Raw genomic sequence first — 24,587 nt, 5'->3', positions numbered from 1 at the left:
TTTTATTTACACACTTTATTGAATTAACATAATGAAAACAAACATTAATATCATATTGAAATGAACCTCATGACAGTATACTGTAACCGTGAGTACAACATTTATATTCATAACATTTAATCAATTCAATACACAAAACGATTAGATATGTAGATAATTACAGTGATATTCGAAAGATATGACATGTGAACATCTAGAGTGTGTGAGAACATAATATAGATTACACGACATCTTGCATCTGCAGTACATTTAGAAGCAGTAAAGAATAAACTATTTATCAGATTTGATAAAAATATGTGCAAGTTATCCTTTATTATTATACAATGCACATTCCTATATATTCTCGGCGACATCCGGGCAAACGAACGCTACGTGAATTATCCGCACAACCAATTTATTACTAAGATAAGCTCTCACTCTCAACAACTCGTCACTGTCCTCGACTACAGCCGGGGACCTACGCCTCGTGTCCAGCGGCCTGCTGCTCGTATCAATGTTATTGAAGACCTGAGAAATCCAATCAATAGAATTGATTTCTACAGGGAAGCATTGTTATTCCCACGCAAGCGCACTTCACTAGAAAATACCGCAATGTCGCCCGACACTTGTGTTTCCAATGTACATAAATTGTTTCTAGTTACATCTAACTTTTAATTAGGTACCGGGTATTATTGCATGGCATATTATGATGTTAGTGGCAGTCAGCGCCATAAATATATCAACATTGAAGAATAGCTGCCGCAGCAGACTCAATAACATTACATTAGTTTGACTAGACAATTAGCCGCATTAGAGATCACAATACCTACACACATTTTCACTCATCTTCCAAAACTTAAATGTCAGTATATTTATGTCATTGATTAAAACCAATAAAGTCTACACGTTTATATCCAAATAACATTTGTAGAACAAGACTTTTTAATGTTTACTAATTATAATGAATACAAAAATTAAATGCTTACTGTAACAGCAGTGAAACAAAAACATCAGATATTTTTGTTGTTTTTTGATATTACAATTCTTAACTATACTCAGTCAATAATTACTATTAACTTTAATACTAAACAGGTTTCGAAACTGTGAAATTAATAGCCTACGCACATTCACAATATGACAGAAAATAAGATGGCGGATCTACATTTTAATTTGTATACACACAACTAGTATGTTCGTATACTTTGTAGAATACGCCTTACCAATATTATTCAATATCATCAATTTCATACAGCACGGTTCGCCGTACCTTTAGTACCAGCAGAGCGCATACTTCATTATTTATAGAAGATTTAATTCTTGGATAAAAATACCTTCTTAGATAGTCGGAATACATTCAATTGAACTATAAAGCTGTGTAGGTGAAGATATGATGAAATGTCTCTGTATCATGTTACCCTGTTCACTACGAAAGTGTAGTATTAAAAGATGAATATTTTGTCTAATAAAATCGTAGTGTACTTAACGGGATCAAGCGAATATAATTATTGTTGGATATCGTAAATATGCATGATAATTTACACAACCATTTTACCCAATCGTGTCGAACCTGTATAATATGGATTATATGTTTATCATACCATAGCAAAATATTGTTTATGTATTATGTTTGTCATAATATGTCACCAGTAAACTTGAGAACGATGTGGTTTTATGGTAAGAATTTATCCAAAATATTTAATTATAGAATGTAGTTATGTCAAATTTTAATATTATTAACCGTAAAATCCAAGGGATTCTCAAAAACGGTGCAATAAGAACTTCAAATACATGTGCTAACACGAAAATTGTAAAGTAATTCACTATTACATTAATCAATATTTGCTAAGATTGAATGTAATTACACTATTATACAGCGCTGTCTGACCCTGTCAATAAAGGCTATATAATTCATAACACGATCCAAATGAAGTCCACAATCGTACAACTTACAGATTAAAATAATTTCAAGAAAATCTAAGAACAAAAGGCACTAACTTTTAGTTTAGTGTCTTAAATATATTAAGAACATTTGAAACATACAAATAACGAGGATAAAACTGATATCTGATTATACAGTAAATAATTATTATTTTAATTGTCATTGAACGCAATCTTGCACTGTGTAGAACATTTGCGTTATGAGTACTCGGCATAGTAAGATTGAGTTCCCTAGCTCTGCTTACTTAATCTCTTACACTTCTGATGGCACTGTAATACTATTCTCAACATTACCTAAATTAACATTCCTGTATTCGAAAACTCCAATCCAATAAAACCATCGACAATATAACCGCATGTTAAAATTAATTATCAAATATGTTATAGAGCACGATACGCAATAGACAGAATAAAAAGAAAACATAGATTGATTGAAGAGTAACAAAATTAAGTGTAATTAAGTAGTAAGTGATTATTTATACATTAGTAACTTAACGAGTTACGTATCTTGCCTATAGCATATTTTGGTGCGACTAAAATTAAGTAATATTTATGTAATATAAGGTTTACTTAATTCGTACACGAGTACGATGTGCATAGCACACTAAATTATAATATTGCTTATCGAACAACAGAAAACAAACTAAACGTCATTTCGCAGCCTAGCTTACATCAACATTGACAAAATTGAGCAAATCAAAATAACAATAACAATACGAATCATAATAATTGCTATAATTATATAATGAGTATAATAAAGATTATATCGATTGCTGTGATTACTATAAATTACAACTGAACGTAATAATACGAGGATATAATGAAAAATTATCACTAATTATTATTTATTCACTAATAATTTAAAATTGCATTGTCCTAAAATGTATTAATATCATTGACAACACCGATGTATTGATACTTCTTTATCAGAAAGTATTTGCGTTACAATTACCTTTGTAATGTTAGATACAAAAGGTGTGACGGCGAGTGCTGCTACAAGCGTGCACTAAGTCTACTGCCTGCGTCATCACTGTCCGCGCGATCCACTTCCTGACGTAGCTCGAGCACAAAAGTGCAACCCCAACGTTAATCACAGCTATGAAATCTCTTCTCTTTAGTAAATTACTATTTTTTTTTTCAAAATTATCTTTTCACAAATTTATATCTATAGATTAATTCTATTTAACCTGTGTGTACTTACTTTACGAAGCTCTATACATTGTCTTAATTGCAATTTAATAGACTATAAATAATTGATTTTATCAAAATTTTATTGCTACGTTAATTTAAGCACACAAAAATAGTTAAAACTTTGAGAGAGGTGTAAACAAAAATAAAATAAACTTTCAATAATTTCACATAACGCAAATACATCGATAGAAAAACAAAATTTTGACTAGCATATAGAATTTCTTAATTTTTTCTACTTTCAGAACAATTTGACTAGCATATCGACCGACGATTTCAACGAAATAAAACTAATTTTCAATACTATCGACGTCACATTAAACAATAAATTTAGACACAACTTTGGCACAATCATTCATTACTGAATACTGCAAGGGGAAGACTTGGGAAATATGTTATTGGGATATGTTTCGAGAATATTAAGTCTAATCGCATAGTCTTACAACTAGGGTGCAAAATTAATAAGAAGTGGATAATACAGCTCGCTTACGAACTCCCTATAACTTGATACTTGTATTGTTATGTTACCATATATCATGTTTAAGACATGCGCACTTTACACGCATTAATACAAAAGTTGAAATTCAATATTTGGCACTCGGTATTCGTGGCGACTTGGCACTCTTCAACTTTTAAGCAAATATAATGTAATTTCACCGAAAAGCTTTCTTTAATACCAGTGGTCCTATAGTTATCTTACCCTACATTATACCTAAGTGTTTTTTTTTACTTTTTTTTGGAAATATTTGATTACCACAGGACTATATTTGATCTAAGACTAAATACAATGAGCAGTCTGGAGAGGGTGATAAAATAATTCAAATAAACCGTTCTACATTACATTACTAAACATTAACTACTCTCAGAATAATTTAGCATAAATCCGCAACATTATTAATGTTAAACAAACTTTAACAATCTTTGGCTTTGATCCCTAGACCAATATTAATTATTCGACTTAAAATTTCCAGTAGCCGATGTATCCTACACATTGTGTATACGTTAGAGATCTTAATAGTTCAAATGTAAAATAAATTAGAAGACTATCACATTTAGCAACACTATTTTTATACCTAACGTCTTTTTTTGTGATCTTAGACGATTTTAAATGATATACTGAAATGTTATCTTCTCCTCTGTCTTCGTTTAAAGTAAGTTTCTTAAAGGATTTGATCCCATCGGTTTCGTGCAGCCGCGCCGCTCCTGCGCCGCAACTATTACTGTAACACCTAATTTCCAGGTAATTACGATTATTTTATTTACAAATATTGTCTTTAAACCCTCTCACTCTGTTCGCTAATCTAACACTACGCTACGTCAGCGGGTCCGAGGTCGATTGTAACGCATCTACGCCTATCTAATGTACGCCGACACTCGATTAAACTTACTTTGAACATTATTACTTGTGGTCGGTACTGATCATAATGGAAAATAAATCCAATAGACAATTGATATACTCAACCGCTTAAATCCATAGTAAATTCGATCAGCTTAGCTAACTCCTGTTGCACACTTTGTTATAAATTCATAAGCCGTGATCAGTGAACGAGACAAATCATTATAAATATTTAACTATTTAAAATAAGTGTTTTGTGAAGTTAAAGTGTTCACTGTTCACGGATTAGCAAAAATTTTAAAATGTCAGTCGTATGTTTTTTTATAATAATTATTATTTTTCAAACCCCTTCCCCAGGTCTTATTGATATATAAATCGCTGACATGTTCTGCTCCAATCAATCAAATACAGTGGAGAATAAATATAAGAATATCTAAAATACTTATAAACTCGTAACAAATGTAAACATACATTCAGCGTGGATCTAATGTCTTGCCAATAGCGTCACCTCGTTTTAGAGAGATTGTTTTGGTCACGTTCATTTGAAGAAATATATCGGAGCCAGAGTCCCGTATTGCGGCTGCATCAGAATGGTGCGTTCAGTGTTGTACAGTTTGTACGCAACGCCGGAATTCTGGCCGCGGAGCCCCATTCAATGGATCGGTGCCTTCACGATGTGGTTCGGGGCGATGTAGTGGTAGCCCGGCAGCGGCAGCCCCGCCGTCTCCATCGTGATCCTGGAAACATTACATTCACTCATTACTTCACACTTGAATTTATAACGCCACTATCAGTCACATCTGTTCCAAAAAGTATCAAAATCTTTAAAATATCAATCAGTAAAACCCCACTCATTGGGACACAAACGAGATGGAATTGTGTTGGGTATCATGAACAAATTCAAATAACAGCTTGGATGGAATGGAAATCAAAGGATAAAGCGACGGGTTCCGATTGTAAACCCGTTCAGACACAACAATCAGTTCAAACTTGGAACGCTAGGATTTAAATTAAACGTAAGGAAAACTCTTACCAGGACATTGGATGATCCATTGAGCAGTAGGATAGTACACGATGGAGCAAAGTTCAGCATGTCAGGTATCACGGGAATGTTTGGTGCCGGTGGGTAGGCGGGAGGTGGCGTGGGTCTTCAAGGAGGCTTTGTGTTCGAAACATTTAGTTATACATCATTACCTGCACTTAAGACTAAACCGCGCTCTGTCAGAAAAGAAACGTATTATCAATGAAAAACAAACGCGTACTATTATTATTTTTATTAAGTATGTACTTTAAAACAATACACTTTTGCTTAACGATTCTAGCGAGTAATATAAACCTGAAACGAATACGAAAACGTTTACTACCTTAAAATTAACATGATTTTTATTACAAATAAAAAATTATATTGACAGCTAAATAATCTGCATTCCCTACGGAACTACAATTAGAAACATACGAATTGGACCTCAATTTTAAATTCGCACTAATTAATAAAATAATGTGTTGGCAGAGCACCGCCGTCACCTAACTAATCTGCTATAGCTTCGCTATGTCTAACGTGACGGCGCCCTCTGCCTTATACTTAAGGTCACCTAAATATAAAACAGTCCAAACTACTTATAATAATCTTGAGATAGAATCATAAGTAGCTATAAATGTATAATAAATAATAAAAACATCCAACATTCCCATTCCTATTGGAATATATTTGGCGTAAAGAACGACTCGTGCTACTACAAACAAATCATTTCCCGACGATTAACAAAATCAAAGTCATACACAGACGATCGCTCAGCCTTATAAAACTATAAACTATCTCATTACCAAATAAAAACACACCATTCATAATACACTTTTTTATTTATAGTTTTACAAAGCTGAAGAGTTCATTGATTTCTAAAATGCGTCCAAAATTATTAAGGAAAACCAATTTAGCAACGAATAGATAAGTTGTAAACTGAAATGATTGAACCAAAATGTGATTTGTTATTACAATAATTCCGTCAAAAACTCTAATTTGATCTTCCCTTGCAAGTGTTTACAGAGGTACAGCCATCAAACAATACTTCGTTTACATGCTAATATGAATGTGTACAAATGGGATGAATTACAAAATGCCTATAGCTATATTTTATAGAATTTCTACAGCAGGAAGTATCGTTTGACGCACCGTTCTGATTGCGACACCCTGTATTTTGATTCCAAATAGATATTTGATAACATCTGAACGCAAAGCACTCTGTATATTCTACAGCCATTAGCTTCTACGTACTTCTACTATTGTCAAGATCCCTAGTTGTCGTTAGTCGTATTCATTTTATAATTTCCCGTCGATTAGTCCATCATGTAACATTACACAATCATTATGTACTAGCTTTTACCATCGTGATTTTATTTCATTTTATGATGATGTTTTAGTCCCAGGATATTTAAGTCTTATTTTAATATTTATAAAAAAGATTTTTTTCATTACATTTTTGATCAAATTTTATATTTCGTCATTTTCAAAGCTCTCTAGCGCAGTCACACTTTTAAATATATTAAACTTATTATTGATTTAATTATAAATAGGTTATCAACAATACATATTTATATTCAAACATGTAGAAATAGTGGTTTAAATAGGTATTTTAAATCAAAGAACTTTACATTACGTTTTCAAAAATAACAAGTTTTCAACGAAAAATAATTTACGATTAAGTATTTTAGTTACAAAAGTGCTTTTCTTTTCAAAGGTGTCTTTGAAAATATTGAATAAGTAAAAAGATGAAAACGGATTTCTCAAAATAATAAAGAACTGTTTTTATTTACTCTTAAAAATAATACTTAAAGATGACGATGATGGATGACTGTTTTAGAGAACGTGCCGTAACGACCATTATTGCGAAACTGACGCGTTTCGCGGACCTGGCGCCCCGACCCTGACGTGACGTCACTAGCGCAAAACGCTCTTAACAATAAAACCTTCGATGACAATCGTAGTTACATGATTACAGTACAGAGCCATCAAGTAAGCCGTTCAGTCGGACAAAATAGGAACTACGACATGACAGCCATTAAGTTAGTATTGCCAGATATAGGAAATTCAATCAACCCATATTAACAGATAACTTAATTCACAATAATTTAAAATACTATTGCCATGTTAATTAATGTTATTGTATTGTGTGTATCATTGTGTGTACGACACAAATATTATAGATGTTCGAATTAGAAAATTCATTTGGAGTACTTAAATTTTAACTCCCGTAATCTTGATGAAAATGGCAACACCGAATCAAAACTAACTGTGCCGTCATGAACAGTTTACTCGATGGCTTTATAAAGCTACGTTAGACTAGACGGTCCAACGTACGCGTAGTCTACAGGCGAGAGCCTGCATGAGTGCTCAAATTTTATACTCGGACTACTGTTCCTTTACGTGTACCGACTGCACATCAATCTACCCCAATCTGTCAAATTTCTTCAATAGATTTTGAACATTATCACAATAGTGGAAAGTCAATGTTCGATTGGCAAAATTCGACAGATTCGGGTAGTTCCCGTGGCGTCCATATATGGAACGCCTAGTCGATGTTTATGTAGCTAGTCCCCCGGCGGCTAGTAGGGGTTGTACTTCCGGTCCTTGGAGGCCTTGGGCGGCGCGTCGTCGTCGGCGCGGCGGTGCTTGCGGTGCACGCCCGTGGTCTGCACGGGCGCGGCGCCGGCCAGCAGGTCGGACAGGCCGCCCAGCGCCGACAGGCTGGACAGGGCCCCCAGCGCGCCGGACTTGCTGAGCAGCTGCGCCAGCGGGATGGCGGACGCGAGCGGGCTACTGGACGAGCCGGCGCCGCTCGCGCCGCCCTCCAGGTTCGCCTTCTGTAGCTCCACACTGTAGGAGCGGGGGAGGAATGTTGTAAGGGACCTCTGGGCCTATTCGAGGGTGCTAGGACTGGGACGGGGCTGGCCCGAGTTTCGGAGTGTAATGTTTTTGCGCCGTTTGAATTCACTGGTAATTTTAGTTCGCGATTTTTTTTTGGTGACGTTGATTAGGTAAAACATGGTTTAGAAAACAAAATTAAAACTGTTGGCTGCGTAACATAAAACTTAATAATTTTACGCCATATTTTGTATCACTTACAAACGCTCGGTGAAAATGCTGCAAAAATCCCAAAATGTACTTAAATTCTACAATGCAAATTGCATTTCAGTTGATCCAAATATCCCGAATAGATTTTTCAAAATTCATCACACATAGTTAGCACATAATTAACACTTACTATATAAGTTATAATTAAAAGTTGAAAATACGTAAAACACAATCATTGCGGCTTATTTATATGAAGGATAATGGTATAAGGCAAAGGATCAGGAATTGTTAAATAGGTTTCCCGTTCCCTCGTTCCATATCGTAAATGTACTCAAAAAAACTCATTAAATATATTATACATTAAGTAAAAACAAAAAAGCGCCAATTTAAATAACTAGAACATAAAAGTGTGGCGTTTGTGCTTGAGCGTTTGTGAGTGAATATAAAACTTAAGGTTCAAAATTCAAAAACTCGAAAAACTAAGCCAAAATCGACTAACAAATGATACGACAGCAATAAATAAAAAACGAGAAAAATAAAAGTCCTATAACTCGGGTCAGACACCACATTACTCAAAAACAATTCTAATGAATCGAGAAAGATATCGAAACGGCCCAAAAGGTGAGATAAATAACAGGAATAATGAAGGATTATAAAAAAATCGACCTTAAGGGTGGACTAGGCAAGAGTTTCGTGGACGGACAAAATAATACTCCGGCGGAGTTGGATGGAAACTGTAAGGTGGAAATAAGTTTTTAATTAGTTATTTTAGACTTACCTCATGTTGATGAGGTACTGGGCCAGGGCAACGGAGTCAGGGTTGCCGGAGATGGTGATGGTTCGGTCAGTGCTGCCACCTTCGCGCTCCTCGCAGTTCGATATTCGGATCATGGCGCCGGAGATTTGTCGGATTTCAGCGATTTTGGTGCCACCCTGTTGAGATTATTTTATTAGGTTACTGATTGGAACGCACTTGTGGCCGATTTCTAAGGACCCTTATCCTTTTCTATCTATTTTAAGGCAGTGATTAGAGACTAGTTTTTACGCGCAACTGCGTTAGCGATATTGAGAGAGATATTAGATATAACCACTCAAGCGTCCGAGGTGACTACAGTCACAAACAACTCTTGCCTTAAGCATCCATGGTGACTACAGTCACCGAACGACATCGTTCAGTTTAAACGTGTACAGCGCTATAGCCAGGTGGTATTAATATAGTTGATTAGTACTAGATGGTGCGTTATGAAATTTGTCATCAGTGAGTTGTGATTTTTTCTGTGCAATGGCAACATAAAATTTATAAAAAAATATATTAAAGTGACAGTTCGTCGTTTTTGACAAGTGACTTTTTTGTGTGTGAAGCTCTTAACAAAAATGTGGTAAGTTTTTTGTTTTATACCTTATTTAGATTGTTATTTTATATCAAAATAAACGTGAAGAAATTTCCTTTACGAAATATGTATTATTACGACAATTTCAAAACGTTTACATAGTATAATTTAGTTGGAAAAGTTATACGATCACTACACGATCATCGTTTGATACTTTTCTATTGTTTACAGTGTATTCTAATTGGTTATTTTTGTTAAATGAATGCAAAATATACGAGAATCATTCACTATAAGCACGTTAATGGCCATTTACAAACGAAATACATTGAGATGGGGTCTATAATGATTAAAATGTTAGGACGTTATACATGATTTTAGTGTTGGTGAGCAGACTCCCCTCGAACAGATCTACTTACAACGTAAATAATGGTTTGTTCACACGGAGCGTTTTATGATCAATTTGGGAATGTTTTGTGGTTTGTAAAAAATGTGGCTTTACTGAGCTTAGGCCCTTGCGCATTATAATGTTTGTTTACTGTTTTTTTTTTTTTCAGTTTTACAGTGTATTTATTTTACTTTAATACCAATAACCGCTTTCTTTTTTTCTATTTCACATAATTTGTATAATAAAAAAGGATATGTAATAAAATTATATAAAAGTAAACGTTTAATTAATTTTTTTATAAAAAATGTCATTAAAACAACCTCGTCGTGTGATCACGCTATTAGCCGGGCGGCCATCTTGTCACATTTTTACGTCGCTCGAGGCCCAGTGACCGCTTGAGAAACACTTAACTTTGTTTATTTTTTGAAAACTAAATATTTATATTAAGATATTGGTATCATTTTAAAGAGTATATCCTGTACTAACATAATAAAAAAAACATTGTTACCAGTAACCACTATATTTTTCTTATAAAACTCTGAATAAAAAAAATATATGATATTTTTTTTGATATCCTCAACTTTATACTTTATTATCATCCTATAATATTAATTAAAGTAATTTACTTTTAATCAAATAAAATTTTGCGTTCTTTTCCGTGAGTATTTTTTATTCGAATCTAGCTATTGTAGTTTTTCAGTAGTAATCGTTTTTGTTGAAAGAGTCTCGCTTGGTCGTAAAAAAGCAATTGACATTTCATGCGCGGACAGGTGGGCCGAGAATCACCGCGCGGCTTGGACGCTTGAGTGGTTGATATTGTTTATTAGGTACACCAATTTTACATTTTTGATCTTAATCTAATAAGTGACATAATGGACCGCCCATTATGTCTTATCGCTAAGAGCGATCTCTTCCAGACAACCTTAGGATGAACTGAGACGAGAAGGTTTATTAGCAGTTTCGAATACGATAAAATACTGACAGAGTGCTCAGTGAGGCGGTATTCTGTCCTACAGATAATATGGGGTATTACAACCAACTCGTATAATATAAGTATCAAAACCGTACCTTGCCAATAATGCATCCTATGAGTTCATTGGGTACGGTCATTTCATGCGACTGTTGGTTGGTGGCGGGCTGGTTCCGTGACTGATTCGACGTGCGCAGCTGTGACCCTGCTAGAGCCGCCAGCGCTGAAAATAAGTAAATAAACCAAATTAACAAGGCTTATGATTGTAACTGAAAATGTTTGACTTACTTCGAATCCTTGTAAGAGCAAATAAAAAAAAAATGGTCTAAAAATGAAATCTGTCGTAAGACAGACGGTATGCAGATACCGAGATATGCAGATAATTGGGTTTGGGTGTAAAAGTAGTCTAGCTTCTACAAGGCTGTTTTTAATTGTGCTTGCTTGAATGATGCAGCGTTATTAGCTTGTTATTTGGTTTTCTAGCTCTACACACTACAGAATTGCTCTAAACCGTCTTGGCCATGACATTTTAAATTTGGTTTAACTTTAAGATGCTCCGTTCTTTTACAATTAATTATGTTGACCCATCAAAATTAGAGCGAATAAATTAGTTATTTTAAGAATAAAAACAACTTTATTTAGTTTTTGCAAAATAATCATCATGGTCGAGACGACTTAAAGTTGACGGGCAAACTATATCGTTCTACGGGTAGATTAAGTGGTTAGTATGGATTTTAAAATAATAATACATACTTAGGCTCTGTTTACCTGCAGGATTTAATCCGGCAGCGTTGGCGGGGCCTAGGCCGCCCAAACCTAGCGCGGCTAGGCCCGCTAGCGGTGACTTAGCCAAACCTCCCATCTAGAAAAGAATTTTAGAACTTAGAAAAGTGTTTGGACATTAAACAAGTCGGTTATTTGATTGTGTAACTAATACATTTTGAAAGTATATATTGATTTGTATCAGACATTTTTGATAATACACAATCATCAGTAACCAACCTGTCTGGATTTTTATATGTACTAAAAACTTCCCAATCCAAACCTTAGAACTACAATTTCATATTGAGTTCCAAACAAGTATTTTAGTAAGCATTTTTACCAAAATATTTGTTGTAATAATATACAATTTGCCTTATGTTTACATACTACTGAATGAGTATATTTTACAAGACAATACAAGTTTCATACAAAAGTAGGAAGATGTATCATACTACACAGTGTTTCTAAACAAAGTATTTAACAATATGCTAATATTAATTTTATGTATATAGATAATATATAGCTCCAGCTGCTTGTTTTCATCTTCTCTGACATAGCCGGGATGGGATCGCTGGATAGGGTTACCTGGGTAGAAACTAGATTTTACAAAGTAAATATTAAACTCTAGGAAAATTCGCAATGTTTCGCTCCAATTCAGACGACGTATGAATAATTCGGACCATACTTTCAGCTTTCAATCATCCGAATTAAACATACCGGACAAGCCAAGCTCATGGATTCAGATTGGACGAAAAGGTAAAGGATTTGCGAATTTTCATAGCGGTTCCAGAAAAAAATTAAACCACGTCGTGAGTACTCGAATGGTGCTGCCCAAAAATGCACCTTTTAAATAACAGAAAGGCAAACTTGACTGTATTCTAATATATAAACTTGTAATCACGTTAAGCCATGCGCGACCATGGTTAATCACCATTATTATTTTTCGTGTGGAAAATAAAAAGATAAAATGGAATAGGCAAGGCAGAGGCAAAATAAGGAGAGGTGCAAGTACAGGAACGCTTTGTAACAATTTGATCATCAACGTGCGAGCTGTCTGAAGTACATTACGCTCGTATCTCGGCAATGCCAGAAAACAAACAGATAAAGCTTTTAATGTGAATGTTCGTTACTACACGACTAATATACATAACATTCGGTTCAAATGTGCTAATATTAAATACTAAACTACGGATCGATATGGAAAACATATTGGAATAAGAATGATACAAAGTGGGGATACGTGCAAACAAGAAAGAATATATCGATGAGTTTCAAGCATAAAGTGCAAAGAGCAGAGCAAAATAACATGGATTTCATTCCTAGAGTCCACATCACCGGGGTTCTACAACTATTATAGTACAGGGTTAATTCATGGCCGCTACGGGGATCGACACCACACATCCAATTCGAGGGGATTCTGGGGCAGCACCAATCACATAACGTCACTCAGTCCACACAACCTCATAGAGAATACTTTTAAATACTTTGCTATAGTTCATGGGTTTCTTGGTTTTGCTAGAAGATCTTCTGCTAACAGGCAAAATAGAACATTCCGGTTTATCAAGTCTACGGGGGCAGGTTTAGCAGAAAATTTTACTTCTTTTATTTCAAGATCAGTTTAGCATTCAATGTAACGGACGTGAAGGTCTTTTGGAAACCCTTAACTTTAGGTTCAGCTAGGCCGCGCGTTGTTCGAATTTTGTTTCCTCTTCATGCTTATTTGCACACAGAGGAAACAAAAACACCCTTATATTCGAAACGTCCAATGCTCGCAGTTCATTCAAAATAAATGGAAAAATCTGAAGTTGTCTATAAATACCAAAACAGCATCATGTTCCGACAAAGAGACTAAAATGAAGGACAAAATATTGTACGACCAAATTCGACAGCCCTCAGAAGATTCCAAGTATTTTCAACGCACATTATACAGTCACAACCTGACATATCCGACCTCATTAGTTTGAAAAAGGAAGATGGCACCTAAGTATCCGACCTATTTAGTCCAAAGAGGTAAGTATGCAAGGCTGGCAAGCTAACGGCAGTTGGGTATCGTATATAAGGGCGGGCTAGCGCGTATCTCTGTGAGGTCGGCGGGGCACTCACGAGGTGGTGGTCGTGCAGCGGCGGCGGCAGCAGGTGGTGCGGCGGCAGCGCGCCCACGAGCGGCGGCTTCACCTCCAGCAGCGGGAACACCGGCGCGCACACCGCCTGCCAACCACGCCCGTCACTAACCCGATCTTTTCCCGGTCTTATAAGGCCCCCTTTCAGCCATTGGGGCCCCCTATGCCACTTCAACGACCGCGAAAACCATACGCCTACAGTTGTTCACTCTTCTAATGAACCCCTTTTTTCTTTTAACACTCCTAATGATCCCCTTTTATGCAGAGACCCTAAGAGGTTAAAGACGGCCCAGGGCGTAGCAGTACCTACCAGCAGGAACTGTTCAGAACAGTTCCAGTTCCAGTAAAAAAATTTTATCGTCACGGAATATCGCGCAAGTCGCTACGCAGACAAAATTTTAGGCATCAACAGGCGACGGAGGTACAAAAGAGGTATGGGCCACAACACGTATTTAAGCTGTGACCCGCCTTTGAGGTTTGTGATAATTGTTCCTACGTATGTATGTATCCTATACCAATATCAGCAAGTATGATTTTCACAAACCTATACTGTATTTTTTTTTGTTGCAAAGAACAATTAATCCGACTAAACGACACTGAAGATGAATGAGAATGAAAGGAAAATGAAGGCAGTGAGATTGCTGCTAATTGTTTCAAAATTAAAGGCTGGCTACAAAAACCGACCATCCAAGGCCGAAAAACATACATTTATTTCATATATTACGTCATGGTTATAATAAAATCAGTATCAGTCAAAACAATGATGGAACATATTGTAGTTTGTGTAAATGTCGACCCTTTTGTAAACACATGTCGCAAAACCAATAAAACGTGTCTTTGAGAACTTATGTTCACTGTATAATTTGTTAAATGAGTCACTAAGGTACTTTACTTAGTTATTACGCATTAAAAAATGTCTTTGACTGATTATGAGACACACTTTGAGATAGCCATAGCATCATAGGCAATACCTAGGGAATTATGTCACGTATAATGTTGTAAAAATTACGAACTAAAATATGTAATTAGCCAATAGTACGAGGGCGGGTCAAAAAGTCCGTGACTTTTGGAATAAAACACAGATTTTTTGATAAATAAATCATTTTATTTTTCAACGTAGTCCCCCTTGAGCTCTATACACTTTGTCCAACGCTTCTCCAATTTTTTTATCCCTTCCAAAAATTAGAATTTGTCGAGGTCCTCAAAATAGGCCCTTGTTTGCGAGATGACTTCATCATTGGAGTCAAATCTTTTTCCACCAAGCCATTTCTTCAGGTTTGGGAACAAGAAGTAGTCACTCGGAGCCAAATCTGGAGAATAGGGCGGATGAGGGAGCAATTCATAGCCGAATTCATGGATTTTTGCCATGGCAACTGCACATGTGTACTTGCATTGTCTTGGTGGAAAAAAACTTTTTTCTTGGCCAAATGATTTCGGTTTTTTTTCAAATCGTATTTGAAGCGGTAGGTAATAAGGTGGCATAATATTCCCCATTGATTGTTCTTCCCTTTTGAAGGTAGTCAATGTGGATTATCCCGCGTGCATCCCAAAAAACAGTCGCCATAACTTTATTGGCTGACAAACTCACCTTGGCCTTCTTTGGTGCCGATTCACCCTTAGAAACCCACTGTTTTGACTGTTTTTTGGTCTCTGGTGTGTTGTGATGGATCCATGTTTCGTCCACTGTTACAAAACGGCGCAAAAACTCCTCCATATTGCGATCAAACAACGCCAAACCTTCCTGTGAAGTTGTTACACGATTGCGTTTGTGGTCGACTGTGAGCAAACGCGGCACCCATCTTGCGGAAAGCTTTCTCATGCCCAAGTGATCATTCAAAATTGAAACCATTGAGCCATGCGAGATCCCTACGGCTTCCACAATCTCTTGCACTTTCAATCTTCGGTCGGCCAACACCATACCGTGGATTTTTTCGATTGTTTCGGGTGAAGAGACTTCAACTGGGCGTCCAGGGCGTTCGGCATCTTCAGTGCTTATACGGCCACAACGAAATTCAGTAAACCACTTTTTTACGATTGAAATCAATGGTGCAGAGTCCCCATAGTATTTATCAAGCTTAGCCTTGGTTTCGATAATGGTTTTTTTTCGCAAAAAATAATGCTTAATGAGCACACGAAATTCACTTTGTTCCATTGTTTCCTCAGATTACTGGGTAGTCTGATAAAGATAGCTGTCAAACACAATCTAACTGACGCAGCAAGTTCAAATTTTGTCAGGAGTCACCTCATAGATGCCTGTTAACAGGAGTAGTGTTGCTTTTTCAGTAAAGAGGTCAGAAATTCAAAAAGTCACGGACTTATTGACCCGCCCTCGTAATCAAATAAAATTAATGTAAAAAAAAACATTAAATTTTTTAATTAGATATTACTTAAAACAAAATTTTCCTAACTTTAAATTAGTAACAAATACATCTTAAAAACTAAAAATCCTGCAACAATTTTGAGATATTATTTCGAACAGAATAGGCAAGACAGAACCAGATTTCCTTTTTTCTTTAATTTTCGTTTAATGGCCGTGAAAAGAGTATTTATTATCAACTTACATCTTGTGCAGGTACAGCATAGTTGCCCTGGATTGTGTACGCTTGTCCTCCGGCTAATATGACTGGTCCGGCAACATTTGGCTTTGGTCTGTATGGAATTGTGGCACCTTTCGGTGGGCTCTAGAACAATATATTTTTAAATTAACTATATAACCAATAATATGTTTTTTATTGCAGAGATTGATGTGTCTATCAGCGATTGATCGCAAACCGTGAGAGATGTGAAATTATTTTAAGACTCTTCGCAACTACGTTTGGGTTGGCTTCCAATCTAATCGCAAGCAGAATCAGTGAATGAAATGGAGAGAATACCTGATATCCTCAACCCAGGTAACTAATTTGAGCTTTATTGAAATACATATACGATGCTACATATAGTACTTTCTAGTATGTAAAAAAAAATGTTACTTTAATTTCTTTTCTTGTGATCGTCATCAGTATTACTATCGTATTTTAGCATATTTCATCAAATAACAAAAATCTTACTAAACTCACCTCTAGCATAACACAGCAGATGTGATAAATGCATTGTGTGATAGCGTCGCAGGTCCCGCTGATTGTCACCGCTCGCTCTGTTGAGTTTGGTAGCATTTCACTTGCAACCTGCAAATACATAACAATATAAATTATTTGTTCTATAAGTAGATCGTGCCGCTAAATATGCTCAGAAACCGGTCTAATTTGATCCTGGTTATATTCTAACAATGCTAACGCCAGGTTTCATCTTAGATGATGATTTTAAAGAAGAAATCAAGAACTGGTTGTATGTATGGTCTACCAGACCACCTTAAAACTTTAAGAGCAAATGATTTATGCATTAGTTTGCTAGTTACAGTCATTCCGCATCAAATTCAACTATGTCTAAAATAATTCAAGACCGACCTAAAGAATGCGGTTTATAACCAAATGGCGATTTTACTACACTTTCAAGTTTAAGAGGAAGTGGGCGAACTTGCGCATAGCCTGCGGCGATAATGCTCTTGAACTTGTTGCCTTTAAATATGAACTTGTTTAGGTAACTTTAGCCTCAATATATTTAAATACTTGTTATTTCCGGCAAAGTAAATACTATCGTGGGAGTCGGAAAGGCAAATAAGGTTTTATGAATGAAAGGTATGACTCATTCATATATGAGTCATGCTAAACCACGGAGAAACTGACTAGCGGAGATGTCATAACGCAAAATTATAAGCAAAAGAAAGTAGCGCATAAATTGCGGGTGTTCCGAGAACGAGGAACGTTACTAGCTTCGCCTTCTTTCGTAACACACCATATCTTTTAAAACCAAATCATCAATCAATCAAGACCAATCTTTGACATATTTTTTAAGGAACTCGAACGCATCGTAACGTGGTTTTGTTCGCGCCTACTATATTTGACCCAGTAGAAAGCGCTTGACCAGCCTGCCTTATGGCATCCCCGCTCATGGCACATACCTGTATGTTAGCACCGGTGACGTCGCGGATCTCCTTGATCTTGGAGCCGCCCTTGCCGATGAGCGAGCCGCACTGCGAGGCGGGCACGATGAGGCGCAGCGTGATGGGCGCGCGGGACCCGCCGCCGCCGCCCTCGTTGAACTGAGAGCACCACTGGAATGTACAATAGTTCTAAACTATAGCGAGGTTTATGCTTTATATGTTATGAAATCAGGCTTTACTTTGAAGAAATCAAGACATGCGCATTTGCGGAGATATGTCTCACTAAGAGCCCCTGGTTAAGTTACGACACGGATTGGTCGATCATGAGGCAAAGCGACGCTTGGCGTAGTCGGTCCGTGATACCAGATAGTCATCCATCTAAGAATCGAAGTATTTGATTATGATTCTTTCTTTGTTTGTTTGTCATTGAAAATGCCTAGGTAAAGTAAAATCTGTAGATACTCGAGACGCGGTTAAAATCGCGTAATAGAGTAACTAACTCTTTTTCATAAGTTAAAGGATGCTTATTCGAAGGCGCTTCTCGTGTATTTCTAACAACTATTGGATTCGACAATTCATAATTACGGTAAAAAACTAGTTTCTTGAGAGAAGACATAATGTACAGTTAAATGTTACACATTCACCTACCAACCGCTGTTTATAGCCATTTTTATGGAAAGCCATTAAGTCTTGTACATCGATAACGTTATTTATATTCAAGCTGGATTTTTATAGGTATCCGCGGAGGTTACATGTAACCTATAGTAATAGTAGAATGAATTTTAGACTATGAATAATAAATAAATCCTACTAATATCGTACACGTGAAAGTTTTAAGTATTCAAAAGTTTCAGGATGGATTTTGATGAAACTTGGTCGGAATTTATAAAGCTCATATACCTACTAGAATAACATATAGGCTAGTCTTTATCCGAGTGCAGGAAGTAGTTCCCTCGAGCGGGTGAAATCGGTGGCAGAAGTTAGTATCATACCTATAAACTCAGGAGACTTTTGGTGAACCTAACATCCTAGTTTCTGATACCTGCATTTTTATTCTAATCCACAAAGACAGACTTACATAATCTACATTTATAAAATAACTCGGTTTGCTTGCGTTTGTGAAATCGGATCAATGAAATCGCGAGGTTGCGGTTTGTTTCACCTTTTTTACCTTAATCGTCTTCAAAGTGCAAAGACCTTTCTATCAAGTCCTCTCCATTCTGTCTATATTTATCACCCACTGTCCGGAGGAACTCCAGAACTTCCAGAAAATGGGACAAAATTATGGAGGTAAGTAACGTAGTTTCCCAAAAGTGAAAGAATCATTCAAATCAGTTCATTAGAAGTGGAGTCATTAGGGTACAAAGAACAAAAACAATTACGTTAGTATTCTCCTATAGGTCAGATATTATTCAAGTCCCAATTAATTGGGATAAGCCAAAATAACTGCGTACGGCATAGGTACATTCGTTTGTCGTCACTTCGATATTAATTCCTCCTAACATTATCCTACATGACATGTTTAAGTATAACGTTGAAGGATGACTGACGTCCTCTAATTCAAGTAATAGCAATTTTAGCTAAGAGCCTAGATTGGCCTACCAAATGGAACATGAGTAGGTCCCAGCAGTCAAGAATTCGATAAAATGTCTTCCACTTTTTGTCCCTTTTTACTTTTACGACGAGTTTTGGAAACCAGCCTTATGTAGACTGGTTTCCTAGATAGATCCTTTAGTAAGCTAGGCAGTCGTAGGTATGCATATATTACTTAGAATCGTAGGCTCGTCTTCTATTTCACGTCACAGTAAATATTCCGAAAATTGTTATTTTTTTTTAAGTTATCCTTAAACTTCAATTGATATTCGTGGGAATTTATGAACAAATAAGTACAACTCAATAAATTGGCATCTACACTTCTCGATTGCCGTACGCAACACAACAAGCTACATTGTAATGGCATAGTAACAGTGACTTCTGTTATCTTTCAACAAGTTAATGAGGTATGCGCAAGAAGTATACCTACAGAGAATGTGATAAGAGGGTTAATGTATCACTCATTAATACATTCATTACTTTTCCCTTTAGTTAAAGTCTAATTATATCCAAGTTGCTGATTCCCGCGGTTTCACCAGCGTCTTAAGGTAACTTATTTCCGTGCCTGGATAAAATATACGCTGTCTATGACACTCCCAAGTAACATAGCTTTTTGTTAGTACAACGGTTCTTAAATCGTTTCAGTAGATCCAAAGATTATCCCCAGAAAACCTTTAGTTTTTTGAAGAAGGTTGAAATTCTTAAAGTTAAAAAGCATATAAAAAAACATACAAACCTCTTCGAACTTTTTGCATATGAGTGTGAACGCTTTGAATATAGCACTTGTGTTGCCCGTGACGGTGACAATACGCTCTGGGCACGATCCATCGGATATGTTGATTTTTGCTCCAGACTGAAAACAATATGTTATTAATATTAATAGACCATCGCGTTAAGTTAACTCGAGCGTGGATTCGTGCTGTATAAATCTAACGTTTATGGCAGCATATTGGAAAATGTTTTAGTATTATTTATCTTAAGCAAGTCACGCAAGTTTTTTTCAATGTTTTTAATCAACATGAACACAAAAGACGATACTTTATCCGAGTTTTGGATAGATTTAAGTTCTTAACAAGCAGCTAACTTACCTCTTCTCTGAACCTTTTAACAATCTCTCCTTTTTTGCCAATAATACTGCCAACTTCCTGCAAACAAACAGAATCGATGTTATTCTAAGAACTAGTGTTACATTAGATTTAATTAAAATTGTCGTCGAAAATAACCAAAGGGACCGCTACATTGGCAAGTATTGTGCAACGGGCGCACGCACTTGTAATTAATGTAGTCGCGGTGAGATTTATAGTACAAAAGATTTCCTGTCTAGTGGCCAATAATAGTCACTGCAGAGAGATTCTTTGCTGCAGTCAGACGCACCGGGGTTGCAATGAGACGGTTTTAGAGACTTGTTGTATCAGATCGGTGCTGGCAACTGGGCATCTTGACTTCTGCAGTATGTGAACAATGCTATTGCTCAACGCCGCCGCTTACACGACACAAATAGCAAACATAATCTACGCCGCCAGCACACTTCAGCAAAGATTGACAGACACCAATTTCACTGCAGATTAATCTATGAATTATTTACCGAGCTGGTCGTAAATAATTGATTACCTGCTCAGAATTTAGTTTCACTTTTACGTCTTTTGACGAATCGTAGCGTGATAAAGAGAACTCGGTGAAAATAAAAGTACGCAGTTTACTCTCACGTAAACCTGGAATTTATGAAGTTATTTGGGACTTTCTTTGGTGCTTTCCAATTTTGCAATATCTATAGATACGTATGTGCTATGTTGTACATGATGAGAAAACAACCTGACATCATTAAAGTAGCTAATTAATCGAATTGTTTACACAAAAAAATACAGTTAACATAATATGAGCGCCAGTCAGTGAACGATAAATATACCGATCGCAGACTGCGATTAAGGAAGTGGGCAGAGAAAACACAATGACAACATTAAATATCACACATTACTCCAATTAGAAAAAGGTACAAATCGAAGTTTGATGAACAGGGCGAGTGCCAATAGGTGGCCGGCTGCCAAATGTACTTTGTATTGGATTACAGCCAATTAAAAGTACCTACATGTAAAGGTAGCTATAGGTAGGTATTAACATCAATACATCTCGCATGTCAGTGAAATCTAACATCTAGGTGTGCTAAATTAGTTGATGCTGTTGAGTAATGAGGCTTAAATAAAACAGTTACGATATCATGTGAGTTGTATTGTGTTAATAACCTGTTATGTGCCACATGCAGATTTGAGATAAATATTGAGTGCCCTGACACTATAAGGGTTTGTTAGGAATATAAACTGAAAGCCTAGTGGTTAAGCAAGCCTACATGGTTAACAAACAGGATATTGCGTTGAGCAACCTTACAAGTGTGTGTACCCACCCTAACAAGATTAAAATACCAAAGTCATATTAGATTACCATATGTTCAAACAAATACATACAACTCTTTCACAAAGTACAGCATTTATTTAAATGTACTATTGAATATTTATTAGATGTTGAACACATGTTTTACGTTTTGTTTAAGTAACATAGAAGTGGTCAAACATTGCTTTAAATATCTGTTGGTGTAAGAAATTAATTTAAGAATTAAAAAACTTTTTATTAGCCAGTTGGTTAAAAGACAAATTACACCTTAGCTGATAAATGCATATGCTCTAAATTAAAATAATTAAATCATGACATTCATAACTAATTTTTATTGCAACATGTTTAGTTAGCATTTATTATTCAAGATAGGTTATCCAATTTAAAGTTATTAGTGTTTGTGCAGCACTATAATATTACCTAGAATAACCACATTTTTTGTTGAATCGCTAATACACATCACATACATATTATTGCTAGTATGCATGTCTTGAATGCAACCTAAGTCCAATAATTGGAAACGGCTAACCAAAATGTTAAGAATTCATATTTTTAGATAAGACAAACATACTGTTTTTATTACATGAAATAATAACTGTGCAGTTAGCACATTAATTAACAAATTATGTTGTAAAATGTAAAATGATCTGTTGACATTTTAGAAATACTACTACCTCTGTTTATTTGTATCATTAAGGTATGTCAAATGCTCTGATTGTTTTACAAACAAAGCTACTGAATGATAATGTAGCAAACACTAGTACACAGTGTTTGACCCAAGGAGATTGTTTAAGAACATTGTTTATTTGACATTGGGACCAAAACAATGCTTTATCTCGGTAGAGTATGTCAAGTTGATTATGTTAAGAAAGTTTTGTTTTAGTGTATAAGTTAATTGATGTGTGAACTAATTGTTATGTTATTGAACTCTTTTCTTATTTAAATAATACCTGATTTATTAATGTTCTCATACTTAAGGTTCTACATGTAATAAAAACACCACAAGTGCGCATGCTAGCTAGGTCTAAAATACTCTGTGTCTAATTAGTTTTTAATGCAAGCCAAAATTAACTGTCTAAACTAATTACTGGCACTACTTGCAGATTGGGAAACAGACAACTACATAATAACTACATTAATAAAAAAAAATACCACATTACTGTACAAACTACAGTGGAATTTAGAAGAAGGTAAAGTTTACACTTTCACAATTTCAAAATAATCCAAAATATTTTTAATAAAAAAGTGCCAATTTTGAAAAATAATCAAGTGTTAATTCTCTTACCTTCCCCTGCATGATCAGTCTGATAGTGAGGGTAACTTTGGAGTCTTCCTCGTGAAGAGTGGGGGCTTTCTCCAGTTCCATGCTGGAGGAGGTGTCCGTGGTGTCTCGTGGAATTTTGGCTGCGTACAGGGCTACGTGTGGGCACAGGGGACACTCCACTCAATCTAATGGCTGGGACTCTGGGGCTCGTGGCACGCACTGCAGGCAGGGTAAGCTGGAAAACAGGCGCACATCTCAAAAGGAACGTCCATAGGTCTCGAGCGAACTAAAGGTATAGGGTGTATAGGCACTCGGCGATTTTTAAAAAGCAAAGCCGATTACCGAATATTTATTTACAGTGACGGTCGATGGCAAGCGTAACGGAATGAGGACGGCAAATGAGGATCTAGACGCTATTATGAACTAACTGGTCTTAGGTACGACCGGATTCTGCGGCTGTAACGCGAGGCGGCCCGCTCCGGACGGAGGGACCGTTACTTGAACTCCGATACCTGTTCGCGGCTCGCGACATAACCTCAGCGTCGCGCCTCATGGCTAGCCGACCAGGTTATCGATCCCAGTAATCCCAAACAATTCTCCCGACAGCCGAGTTTCAACAACTTTCTTACCTCGTTTGTTTTCCACGTTGCAACAATAACTTAACAAATCTTAACACTAATATTATCACCAAGATGTGTATAAAAATCACACTTATCACAATTTTCTTTGTCACTTATAATTATAAAATTAAAATAAAACCCGACGGTGACGCGTCGGTGTGAAGCTTGTAATTGTTAGACATGTGTAAGTGATGCGAGTAATGCATTACGCGTAATATTACCCGACCGCGTAGAGTAATATCACACATTACTCGACTAAATTAAGCATCACACATCACACTAAACATTACGCGGTCGCGCAGCTCTCGACATCACTTATGACTTGTGCGATGAATGAAATGAATGCAGAGCGCACGGCGTTCGGTCGGGCAGGCTCGTGTGACGTGTCACACGAGCCTGCCCGACCGAACGCCCGTCGGCGTTCTATTCGGCTATGTTCGGTTTATTTCGTAAGTTCCGATCCGAACATGGCGTGCGCGACTTGAATTTCGCTCGGTCAGGTGGTTTAACATTTTATTTAGGACTCTATTGTAATTTGCAAAAGGTTTACATTTTCTTGACACCACCCGTTGTATCGTTTTACAATGTATGGACTATGTACTCCATTTCTACTGTACTGTCTTTTTCTTTCAAATTTCGGTTATTTTCGATATTTTTAGTTAGTTTAT

The 24,587-nt window shown here is 36.3% G+C and overlaps 1 protein-coding gene across 4 annotated transcripts; it reads right to left on the bottom strand.

Annotated features, from left to right (window-relative positions):
* On the bottom strand, positions 1 to 24,088 carry LOC124632173 (poly(rC)-binding protein 3). Of its 4 annotated transcripts, none has more exons than XM_047166884.1 (11): positions 23,929 to 24,088; positions 23,321 to 23,534; positions 20,739 to 20,795; positions 20,387 to 20,503; positions 18,076 to 18,228; positions 17,135 to 17,242; positions 16,640 to 16,759; positions 11,950 to 12,058; positions 11,295 to 11,419; positions 9,289 to 9,443; positions 1 to 5,178 (listed from the first exon to the last, which is right to left on the bottom strand). In XM_047166884.1, exons 2-11 carry the CDS (start codon positions 23,399 to 23,401, stop codon positions 5,094 to 5,096), a joined length of 1,110 nt encoding a protein of 369 aa, XP_047022840.1. In that variant the 5' UTR covers positions 23,402 to 23,534; positions 23,929 to 24,088; the 3' UTR covers positions 1 to 5,093. The 4 variants fall into 4 exon arrangements, with proteins under 4 accessions (XP_047022840.1, XP_047022841.1, XP_047022837.1 ...); XM_047166885.1 differs by having other exon boundaries at positions 11,965 to 12,058; XM_047166881.1 differs by lacking the exon at positions 1 to 5,178 and adding an exon at positions 5,701 to 8,312.
* Between the last annotated feature and the right edge of the window lie 499 nt (positions 24,089 to 24,587).

The sequence above is a fragment of the Helicoverpa zea genome, chromosome 7, assembly GCF_022581195.2.
Source record: "Helicoverpa zea isolate HzStark_Cry1AcR chromosome 7, ilHelZeax1.1, whole genome shotgun sequence".
Lineage (NCBI taxonomy): Eukaryota > Metazoa > Arthropoda > Insecta > Lepidoptera > Noctuidae > Helicoverpa > Helicoverpa zea.
Note: the sequence above shows the minus strand (reverse complement) of the source record. Positions and strands in the feature narration are given on the sequence as shown.

Excerpts from the sequence above, each read along its gene's own strand:
- LOC124632173 (XM_047166881.1), bottom strand. The coding sequence starts at position 23,401 with ATGGAACTGGAGAAAGCCCCCACTCTTCACGAGGAAGACTCCAAAGTT. Across the intron at positions 20,796-23,320 it reads GACTGATCATGCAGGGGAAG|GAAGTTGGCAGTATTATTGG; the intron begins GTAAGAGAATTA and ends GTTTGTTTGCAG. Across the intron at positions 20,504-20,738 it reads TTAAAAGGTTCAGAGAAGAG|TCTGGAGCAAAAATCAACAT; the intron begins GTAAGTTAGCTG and ends TATTGTTTTCAG.